This window comes from Nematolebias whitei, chromosome 3 (genome assembly GCF_014905685.2).
Source record: "Nematolebias whitei isolate Nwh7 chromosome 3, NemWhi1, whole genome shotgun sequence".
NCBI lineage: Eukaryota > Metazoa > Chordata > Actinopteri > Cyprinodontiformes > Rivulidae > Nematolebias > Nematolebias whitei.
The window spans coordinates 11026900-11038569 of NC_056500.1; the positions used below are offsets into that span (position 1 = coordinate 11026900).

An 11670-nucleotide genomic window follows, 5' to 3' on the forward strand; every position below is an offset into this window, starting at 1 on the left:
TCACTCAGGGAGAGTGAACTGCAGCAGCACAGCAGTCCAGGAGTATTAAGAGTCCAGAAAGGGGAATCCAGGTTCGTGGTCCAGTAGAAGGGGTCAAAGAGCAGAAGCCAGAGCCAAAACGTGATCTAAAGACTTGGTCGAGAGAGAATGCAAGGTTGTTACCATGGTCAGATTAGCAGACAAATCCAAAAAGGGCAAGGCAAAGAGTCAAAAACAGGCTGAGGTTCGTGGTCAAGAGTCAAAACAGGGTACTCTGGATTTCTACTGCTTAGTTAGGTTTGAGAATCTGGCCCTGAATGAGGGTGAACAGGGAGCTTAAGAAGGCAGGTGAACATGTGCAGTGAATGAAGGCTGATTTCAGGAACTGGGCAGAGGAGGTGTGGAACAGAGTGGAGCTGAGTGATTGACATGAGCTGGAAATACTTGGCAGGGAGAACAAAACCATGAAAACATGACAAACAGAGGCAAAACGTGACAACTTTAAATAAAATGAAGGTTGAATAGAATGAGATGCTCCACAGAATGCCACAGGAAGTCCTTCCTCCCTGTGGCTATCATTCATTCATTCAACCTTTATTTAAACAGATAAATCACATTGAGCCTCGAAGACTCATTTACAAGTGAGACCTGTTTGGACAGACAAAAACGATGGTTAACTGGACACATGTAGGAGTCGGAGGCGAAAAAAATTCCTATCAGACTTTTTTTTTTCCTGCCTGAGAAAAAAACCCCTCTAATATTTAAAAAACACCTCGCACAAACAGCACATAGTGACGTAGACATTCTGCAGACGGGGGAGACGAGAGCGGTCAGCAATGTTTATAGATGCTCTCGAGGTCACTTTAAGAGTTCTGATAGGATGTAATAATCAGTCAATGTCCTCCGGTGAGATCCATAAACATTCTCGAGGTATGTCGAGGAATGGCCAAGAATAACGTCTATGAAAATCCAAGAGTCCTGAAATGATGACACAAAGTTTATTCAGCTGGTTCCATCTGGTAATCAGTTGGAAATTCCTCAGGGAGTGGGTGGTGAGCATCAGATCACATGTTCTCCAGGCAAATTCAGATAAGATGGCCTTCAAGGCCAGCCAAGGGAGCCAAATTCAGATAAACACACAATTGTTTTGGGGACAGGCAAAACTTAACAACATCAGTGTTGGTCGACTCGGTTCCGAAATGTCCAAAATATATGGCCACACCGATGGAATGTGACTGAGTAAAATCCCCAAGATCTGATCCATTCAGGCCAAAGCGTTTGAGTCTGGGTACTCGAGACATGAACCAAGCCATCATAAAGGCAAGCAGCGTGATCGGGTCCAAATTTGCTGCCGACGACTTCCTTGATTGTAGATAAAACCAGCAACCAGCCGAATTCAAAAAAGCAGGAACCATTTATCGAAAATACAATTAAATATGCGTCCTTAAAATCCACAGATGGCAGCAGAGATAGACACATCATCAAGTCTTCAAGTCGATGAGTTATCCAGCTGCGTGCATGCCAACAGGGCAAATCGGCTCGCCTAAAGCCTGTCTTCTCTTCGAAGAAATGCTGTAAATTGAGTTGAGGGACCAACTGATCAAAACAAGTCAATAATTATGGTTCAGAAGATATGCAAGAGAGGCTCACAAGCAGTTTCACAGACAGACAGAGCAGCAAAGCAAAGCGGAGAGGGAGGGAGAAGCATTCGATCTCAGCTGGAGCAAGTGGTGATCAACTTTTTCAACTCCTCCTCCTTTCTACACATTGAACAATAAAATTAATCCTGCACTACAATAAACACTTTAATGTTTCTGTCTGCATCTGACCTGTTTTAGACCTTAATTGTTGGAATTTTTATATTCTGTTATTTTTTTTTATATCTTGTGTATGTTGTGCCTTGTGTATGTTCCTGTACTGAAACTCTGGCACAACAATTTTCTGCAGGATCAATAAAGTTCTATCTTATCTTATCTTATCTTATCTTATCTTATCTTATCTTATCTTATCTTATCTTATCTTATCTTATCTTATCTTATCAGCTAGAGGCAAAACAAGAAATGCCACATGTGGTGCTGTACAATTACAAACACATAGATACCCTCAGAGAAATGTGTTTGCATATTGCTTACATTTCACTTGTACAAGGTCTTGCACTTTGTCACATGTACAGTATAACCTTGTAAAAGGCTTTTTTGTAGATAAGTGCCAAAAATAATTGAAATTATAAAGTTTTTACATAAAGTCGTAAAAAGTTTTTTGCTTTGGAAGTTTTGTATTTGTCCTGGCAATGAGATCCCAGATAAAAGTATCTAGTGTGTAAATTTTTAGTGAAACTGTCATATTGATAATGAGAACTCTTATTTGCATTTGAGCTGTAAAAGATTGACAAACACACAACAGAATTACTCAAACAACAATCTAAACCCATGCAAAATTAATTAACTGATTACAGTACAGAAAAAAAAAAAAAACAAGAATATCAACTTTTTTAAACAAACAAACGCACAATAAATGCTTATAGAAAGGTCACCTGTAGGGCTATTAATACAGAACCAGAAAAAAAAAAACCCTCACATAATTAAGATTTTAAAGTCACTGGCGCCCATGTCCAGCTATTACTGTGTAAAAGGCTGGACAGGTCTTCAGTCCATCACAGGGCCACATGGAGACAAACGAGACAAACAACCATTCACTCTCATTCACACATAGGGACAATTTAGAATTACCAATCAACCTAACATGCATGTTTTTTGTCTGTGGGAGGAAACCGGAGTACCTGAAGAAAACCCACACATGCATGGAGAGAACACTGGTCGAGATCCAGTCAAGTGACTTTCTCTCTGAGAGGCGGCAGCTCTATACGAGCTGCGCCACTGTGCCGCCCGTGATACAAAGCAGAGATCTTGAGAGTTGACTGAAAGGATTAATGTTCATCTTTTCAAGGCATTATTACTGTTAATCTACTTCACAATAATAGGCAATCCTCTATAATCAATACTTGTAGCACTGTAGGGCGGTTCTGCAAATTTAGCAGATTTGAATCGCTTAATTTGATTCTGTTCTCATCACATTGTGGCTTTGTACTACGAGTGTATGCTTGAAAATCCTATGTGTCTTTCATTCTTGGGTTTGGCCTGAGGTCCAGTGAGGGGGGTGGGGGGTGTCTGTGCAACAAGAAGAACAAGGTTTGTTACCATGAAACATCCTGTTTTTCAAGACATTTAGTCTTTGCATTGCTGCAGACAACCATGAGTCCTTTCTCTTAATGTGTTTGTTTAATTTAAAATAATAAAAACTGCTGAAACTCTGACATGCTCTGGACTCTGAAGTAGTCACGGGAATAAGAATTTTAAAAAGTTCCTCAATAGTATGTTTAATGTATGTTTGTGGGCAGAAGAAAGCCAGACAGAGGATTTGGAGAAAACCCACCCAAGCTGCCTACATTGCTTATTCAAACTGGAGTTTTTCTAACTAAAAGAAAACAATCAAAGCAAAATGTCATCAAGTTGCTCTAAATAGCAAGACTTTTCAAGACCAAATGGCAGTGTGTTTAAAAATTTATTTTTGTAATATACATGGGGTTAAACATAACAGACTTAACTAAAATATATAAAACACAGACAATGGCTACAGCTTTGGTGAATCATAAATGCTGTAATTACGACTGCTATTTTTAATTGATCCAGTGTCTCAACTTAGATATTTTTCTGAAAACATTATATTGTGAAAAGTTATTTGAATGAAAACCTTGACTTTTAAAACCAGTAGCATTATTTGTTCAGACATTTTCAAAAACAAAAATTCAATTATCATGAGTGTTTTAGTCTTAAAAATGCAAAACCTTTGTTTATTTTCAACCTCAAATATATCAAATAATTTACAACATCATGCTACATTCATGAGAACCATTTTCCATAAGCCATAAACATAAATAACTTGAGTTGACACCAACAGAAATAAAAGCTACGAAGACTGGAATCTTTGTACAAGAACATTGAGCATGCAACATTTTCTAATTTAAAAAAGAAACATTGCAAATATAATTGCAGTTAACTTGTTTTGGCTTTGGTCAGTGTGGTGGTGAGGAATTCTGCATCTTTATTCAGCAGCTCCCATTTGTTCCTGACTACAACATTTTAACCAGTCCATTACGTTCTGGTGGGAAAATGGTTTTCCTGTTTGCCGAAATCCAAAACATTCACTCGTCATATTTTATTTACAAATTGTTTTACTCAAACCTGATTTCCCAGCCTCTTGATGCCACCACACATTCTCCTCCTCAGCAGCCAAACTCTTTGATTACTCTACGTCATGTTCTTCTTCATCCTCCATCCCTGGTAGGTCTTTCTCTGGCAGCAGGCCATAGCTGTTGAGGAAGGCCTCAACATCGGTCGCAAAGAACTCCTCGTTTAGGTGCTGCGTGCAGGACAGGAAGTTTCCCAGCAGCTCTCCGGCCTTGTACACCAGCAGCGTTGGTAAATACTCATCAGAGAAACGCTCGGCAGCACCAGATGCAACAGCATCGATCCTGCAGAACTTTACGGTGGGGTACTCAGCGGCCAAGCAGTCCAGGCAACTGTTCAGCTGCTCACATCCTTTCACCCCGATTTTGTAAATGTGGACCACCACCACTGTGGTATGATGTTCCTTCTCAATGACTTCAAGGAACGCCTCTCCACTGTCCAGTTCGTGGACACTTTCGAACTTTGGGCCGAAGCTGAGCTTGTTGTGCATCTCTTCCATGCATTGTCTTCTGTACTTCTTTAGACATCCTTCGTCCTCCTCCTTGAGCATTTCATACTCTTGGACACTCATCTGAAAAATAAAATAAAACAACAGTTGCAGTTTCTGTTTTCTAGGAAATTACATATTTGTGCAGCGTTTAACAGTCAACCTCACACAACATTTCTTCTTAAAAAGCTCAAACCCTCAAGTACTGGACTGTACCTTGCGGTTAAGGTTTGCCCTGGCATCATCTTGTGACTTATTGGGGGACGACATTTGCCTCAGCAGCTCTCTTTTTGCAGGAGGCAGATTTTCACGATCCATACTTTCTAACTTAAACCTCCTCCAGTCATTAATTACCCCCTTTGGACCTATGAAGAAAACACAAAAGCAATTTATATCAGTTACTTTGGCGCAATGACCAGTGTCAAGCTCATTTAACTATAATGGAAACTCAGTCTTCCTTTAGGGACATTTTATAGATACATTCCTTTTAAAGCACCAGTGTGTAATGCTGGACAATGAGTCCTTTTGTGATGTAGAGATTATCTTTACTCTCAAGGAAGTGTACTAATTACTGTGCTGTGCAAGAAGAAAAGATTACAGCATCGGTTAAACTCTTCTTTGCTTTGGGCTACCTGCTTTCTAAAGCCTGTTTCTTTGTAAGCTCTTTATCTCTGTAGGAACACACTATTTTCATTTTATTTTTATATTGAAAGTGGTTCATTTGCTCACCTGTCTGGGTTGCAGTCTCTTCCAGTTCAATCATCCTGCCAGACATGGTTTTAATCAGCTACCTGTGAGACAAAACAAAAAATAGAGATCTAAAATTATAGCTTATTATTAGTTTCAAAAATGTATAATGCAGCTTTAGGCATGATACCCAGTCATTTTCACACCTATCAGGAATTTCATCAATGTCACCAGTGGCTCCTCTGTGTGTCAGACTAACAAAAGAGACCCTGTGACATTACTGTGTAATGTACCCCTATAGAGAGGACTGATAGGCTAATCTGCATTTGTATCTAGCTTACCTCAGTTTATAACTCGAACTCCACACTCTCTGTTCCTTGAACTGAGAAAAGCGAAATGTCTTCTAATACAAATAATTCCAGTGGTTTCTGTCTTGAACTTTTTTTAATTTACCATGTCCTGGATGACTGAGAATCTTCACCAGCATATTTTTTATGATCTTTATTTATAAGATGGATGATTATGTTTTTTGAGGTTTTAATAAAGGATATTAATATTATCATGGGACGGAAGCTGCAGATGCAGAATGTTTGACAAAACAACCTCAAACCAACTTGAGTCTCATGATATTCAATTAAATTAATGCAGGCTAAAGAGGATTACCAAGTCTTCACTGCTTCAGGTCACCCTTAATGCTAATATTTACACAGACACACAATTAATGTAGTTGCAAATGTGCAGACTTTCTTGCCATGTACTTTTGCATCATATTGCTGTGTCATTTCTGTAGTGTCATTGTTTAATCCAGTTGATACTGTGATGTACCCAAAGCCAATGGCTGATTGGATTAAATGGCCTATTTCTAGTAGTCCTCCCCCCTGCTTGCAGTCACGATCCCGATCTGGTCTAATGATCTTTATGGCCGCTGTCTAGCTTCAAACTCACTAAGGGAGATTCAACATGAGCTACCAAAGCATCAGTAGCTGCAGTGTTTGATAGGTCAGCTACAAACTGCTGTTAGCCCAAGAACAGACATGACTAAAATCTGTTTCCTATTAAACATATGTTTGTTTTTTACTCTAGAACATGACAGGAACTGAAAAATGTATATTTTAAAATCTCTCTATTCAACATCCAATGTTGTAGAATTGCAAAAAAAAAGTGAAAATTATTAAAGTAAAATCAAGATATCTCCTCAAACCTAGACCTAAATGCACATCATTATCTTTAAAGTGCAAGTAAATGTCTCATATTTTATAAATTAAAAAATAATGATTCAGTCCAATTGTAGTGGATTTTACTCCATTATTAAGCAAAGTTTTTCTTACCTTCCACAGTCCCTTTAAAGTCCTGTCGCGTGTCAGCAGTTAACCATGCAGTGGTCTCCTCTCAATCACTTGTTATGAGCTATCTATTGCTGGACGGTGTGTGTTTTGCGTGTGTGCGTCTTTTCCAGCCAATGAGCTTGGTCTAATGGAGATTTCAAAAAAAGACCCAATAGAGCAAACAGAAATAGAGTATAGATCCTAAGAGGATTTCACTCCAGGAATTAGAAGCCTCCACTAGATAAAAGCCTGACTGCACACAATGAGGAGAAAATACTGATGAGATCAAAGCTGAAACTTTGCAACCAAAACAAAACTTTAAGATGTTCTTTAAACTAGTGCATCACATGGTTCTTCTTCACCAACAGCACACAGATGCTAGTGTCTCAATTCCTCCTTATGAACAGCGCAATAAGAGATAAGTTCACCCAAACAAAATGATCTTATCTGGATTTAAAAAATCTTCCGGGCATGAAGCTTTACACGACATGAGCACATGATAGAAGCATTTCAAAACACCGCTAGCTACGGACGTGGAACAACTACTGATGCGCAGTCATGTGCTTTATGATTATTTTCTAAACAAATGTCACATTGTTCACTCTTGCCTCCCTAAATTATTTATTTAATTTTAACATTCATTAGAAGTCGCTTTGAATATTTTGTTTTTATATTTTCACATGTAGCAAAATGTTCTTGTAGGTATAAAAGCAAGGCATCCAGTGAAAGAAAGTTTTACAACACTCATCAAGAATTTGTCAGACATACGCAGATTTCTAAGAAGTCCGAGATTTTGAAATTATATCCAATAAATTCCATCCATCCATCCATTTTCTTTACCCGCTTATTCCATTTTGGGTCACGGGGGTCGCTGGTGCCCATGTCCAGCAATCATCCAATAAATTTATTTCAAAATTTGTAGTAAATAAAAATGCAATGCTTGAAAAAAATTGAGGATCAAAACATTCAAGATTACAATACAAGTTTGCATTTCGTTCTACAATTGCGCCACTCGGGGAGGCTGCATGTTGGAGTAGCTCTGTTACATTCATTCGGAGATTTTGCTTTTGGAAACTTTAATTCCTCTTTTTCCAGATATAAGTCACATATTTTTGGATGATTGCTTCCTCTGGGATTAGATGCTGTGCAGCTGGAAGGATTTTTACTAAAACTTTTTTAGTTTTGGACATTTGTTATGATGAGTATCCATAACGACAAGGTGTTTTTTTTTTTTTTTTACAACCGGGAGCAGCTAATTAACCTCTCAAAAGCTCAAATAATATCCCAGCCACAGCCCCAAATCTCCACTAATTTGAAAAAGAGGTGCCACAGATGCATTCCCGTCTACCTGGCAGCTGTGCTCGAGTGCCTGACCACTGAGATCCTGGAAATGACAGGAAATGCGGCTCGTGACAACAGAAGGACCAGGATCATCCCCCGGCACCTGCAGCCAGCTGTCCGCAGCGACGAGGAGCTCGGCAGGCTGCTGGAAGGAGTGGCCATCGCCCTGGGAGAAGTTCAGCCCAGTATTCGGGTGTTCCTGCAGCCTGGGAGAACCGAAAGGCCAGCCGAGTCTGGGTGGATGGATTGGACGGCACTTTCTTCAGATCCGCTGTGGGACGGACCCTTACAAGAGATCCTTCCTGCCTACAGCCATCAGTATCTGTAACAACTCTTAATGAAATGAGGATAATGAGTTACAACAACATTTAATTTCCCTTTGGGATTAATAAAGTATTTTTGAATTTAATTGAATTTAATTTATATTCCATTTTTCAACAAGTGTGTCTAATAGTTTTTATTACTCCACAACTCACAGTCTGCGTTTAAAAACTACATGACTAGTTTAGAAAAAAGTAACACATTCATTCAGTTATATGAGCGTGCAACCAGTTACAGGCAGGAAGTCCATCAGCAGCTATTGCATAACAAAGCCTGCAGCCTATACACAGATCTATTGATAGATTAAATAAATACATGTACAAACTAAAACAGAGAAATTGCAGAAACATCAGCCATGCCATGACAGATGGGGTAAAAATAATCACTGTGCACAGAACATTTGCACCGAAATGGGCTTCCTTTTGAGTTACAATATTGTTGTACCTTTTTTTTAAAAAATGTAGCTGCAGGAAATTTCGCTCTTATAAAAGAACACTGATGATTATCACTTGCAAATGAAAACTGTCCCATGTCTAAGTTGTATTCAATGATAATGACAGCATTAACATTTGAAAGTTGACTGCCAGTTGCTGCATTTTGAATGTGATACCACATTTTATTGCAAAATGTGCAAAACCTAATGAATGTGGTGCAATAAAAAATACTTTCCTTTTTAAATGAAGTGTTAACATGTAGTTCAAGTTCAAGTTCAAGTTAAGTTTACTGTCATTCACATCACAGTTTGTGATGCATCTAACCACCGCTGTATTGTCTGCAAACTTTACAAAATGACAGCCTGGATGGGTAGGTGCACAGTCATATGCGAGCAGAGTGAACAGAAGGGGGCTCAACATACAACCCTGAGGGGAGCCGGTGCCGAGAGTTATGGTGGAGGAGAAGTTGTGGATCCTCACATACTGCGGTCTGTTGGTTAAGAAATCCAGGACCCAGTTGCATAGGGAGGAATTTCTCCACATTTCTCCATTTTCGTTTTTCATTTCCACATAAAGAGAATTTAAAATTCTTCTTCTAATGTACAAAGCTCTCAACAACCAAGCTCCATCTTTAAGTAAAGATATTTTGTTCCCTTTTTTCATAACAGATTTTCTTTCTGACTGCAGGTTTGCTTGTGTTTCCTGGATTTCTAAAATGGTAGGTGAAGCTTTCAGTTATCAGGCTTTCACTTTCTTTGCACGAGGCTGACACACCATTTACTTTTAAGACAAGACTTAAGTTTTTTTTTTTTTTATAAATCCTATAGTTAGGGTTGGTTTGGATTTCCTGAGCGATCCCTTAGTTATGCTGCGGCTTAGACTGCTGGAGGACAAACTGACCATATTTCCTCACTCTGCTGTGGCTTTTACTCAATCTGTATTTGTAAATGTAGTGGTCATTAACTTATGTTTTTCTTTGTTGTTCTTCCCATAGAAACTACACCCCGACCAATTATTTTGTGTTCATCTGTCTCTTTTCACCCAACCTCCAGCCAGTCGAGGTTGCTGAAGGTTTCTTGCTGTTAAAAGGGAGCTGAACTTTCCTCTGTCGCCTCTGGAAGGAAATTCCAGAAAAAGAATCCTAATAAGATTCAAACATTTTACTTACTGCTGTTTCTTTTGTATAGGTCAGAGAGTAAAGGACAGTTATTATCCATCACTGCTTGAAGTTTTATGAACTCCGTTTAATCCAGGAAAGGTTTCAGGGCAGCTTCACATTCACATTTGACAACTACCGTAGGCTGAATTTATGTATTTAATTTATTTTGTTATATTTCCAAATAATGGCATATGAGAGGGAACCTTTTACTCCCCCGCTGCAACTCTGTCTCTCCTCACATGTGTCATTGTAAGCGTTCTTTGAGTGTTGAACCACTGCTGTGCAAATTAGAAAATGAATTCTCTCCACACCCACACCATATTTTCTGGGACAGCTCGTGCAACTGTGTTTGACTTCTGTCCTTCGTCTCCCTGTGTCCCATAATAATTGGCTTAAAGGATTACAGGACCTTTTTATGCAGGCACACGGAGAATGTATGTCAGGTTGATTTCCTCTACCAGATAAGCAGGGGTCACTTAAACTGGAATTCAGCTGACTGTTGTGCATCTTTTGTTTTTGCAAACAAGCACACCAGCATCACATTACAGTCCAATATTAGGTCTGCTAATCTTTCTACCTGCTGACGTGTCTAAAGATAGGCTCATAGGTTTTAATTTCTTAGGCCTGGCATTTCTCCATTGTTCTTTCTCTTCTTCTTTTTTAAGTACAAACTACATAATAGGCTGCAATGCTCGGTCATATGAATTGAACGAAAAAGTAGCCAAAGTTTAAAGAAAAACATTGAAAAACTGGTAGCAATGCATAATACAGCCAGGTACTTTCTTAGAAATTACACAACACTTTACATACTGGGAAATTTTCAGGTAAGTTTCTGGTATGTGCCAGGTATGTGTAGGGTATCTACTAGTTACATAGCTGGTGACATACGTGGTACTTAAGATTCATGCATGGTACCAGGTAAATACCTACATATACTGAAAGTACTTGGTACTTCATAGGTACCTGATGCATAGTAAGGACTTATATATACCTGGGTTGTGCGCTGTTTTATGTATTGCTACTGAAAAACCTTTGTTCTAGAAGTAGAAACTGAAAAAAAAAAAGGATAAGATTTAAGATTATAACATGTTCAAAAGCTAGAGCCAGAGTCCGTTTAGCATGCTAAAAAAAGAAAAATAAATACCACACAGTTGCCAATAATAAAGATTAAATCATTAAGTTCAGATATAAGTTCTGGAGAACATTTAATTCTTTAGGAATCAAGTGGTTGTGATAATTTACTGTTTGCAGAGGACAGAGCATCGTTCAGTTTCAGGTTTGTGAAATTGTCCAACAACACTAGAGGTCAGTCTTCTGCTTTTAGAGTTCAGTTTTCAGATGCACAAAGTCCCAGTATGAAATCTTTCAAATAATCAGTTAATATTATTTATGTTTGATATTTTGGCATCCTAAAGGGGCAGCCAACTCAAAATGATATCCCTGACGTAATATAAAATCTCACAATTTCTTGTTACTGTGTGACGCACTTGCACTGTGAGTATCTGTTTCATTCATAAATATAAATTTACGTCTGCCAGCATGTTCTCAAGACAACCAATGATAAAAAAAAGTTTATCAGGAATAGTTTGTTCTTGTGTGACTAAGCCTTTCTTTTTTGATAACAAGCAGAATGATTATTGTATTACACACACACACACACACACACACACACACACACACACACACACAC

At 38.6% G+C, this 11670-nt stretch overlaps 1 protein-coding gene across 1 annotated transcript; it reads right to left on the reverse strand.

The window, feature by feature from the left end:
* Nucleotides 1–4106: 4106 nt before the first annotated feature.
* pdcb (phosducin b) lies at nt 4107–6807 on the reverse strand. The gene is made up of 4 exons (XM_037697991.1): nt 6729–6807; nt 5443–5504; nt 4930–5078; nt 4107–4797 (listed from the first exon to the last, which is right to left on the reverse strand). The coding sequence occupies exons 2-4, from the start codon at nt 5486–5488 to the stop codon at nt 4282–4284; spliced, it is 711 nt and encodes a 236-aa protein (XP_037553919.1). The 5' UTR covers nt 5489–5504; nt 6729–6807; the 3' UTR covers nt 4107–4281.
* Between the last annotated feature and the right edge of the window lie 4863 nt (nt 6808–11670).

Coding starts and splice junctions, on each gene's coding strand:
- pdcb (XM_037697991.1), bottom strand. CDS start 5,488: ATGTCTGGCAGGATGATTGAACTGGAAGAGACTGCAACCCAGACAG. Junction 5,079..5,442: donor AGAGACTGCAACCCAGACAG/GTGAGCAAATGA, acceptor TTTTCTTCATAG/GTCCAAAGGGGGTAATTAAT. Junction 4,798..4,929: donor GGGCAAACCTTAACCGCAAG/GTACAGTCCAGT, acceptor TTTATTTTTCAG/ATGAGTGTCCAAGAGTATGA.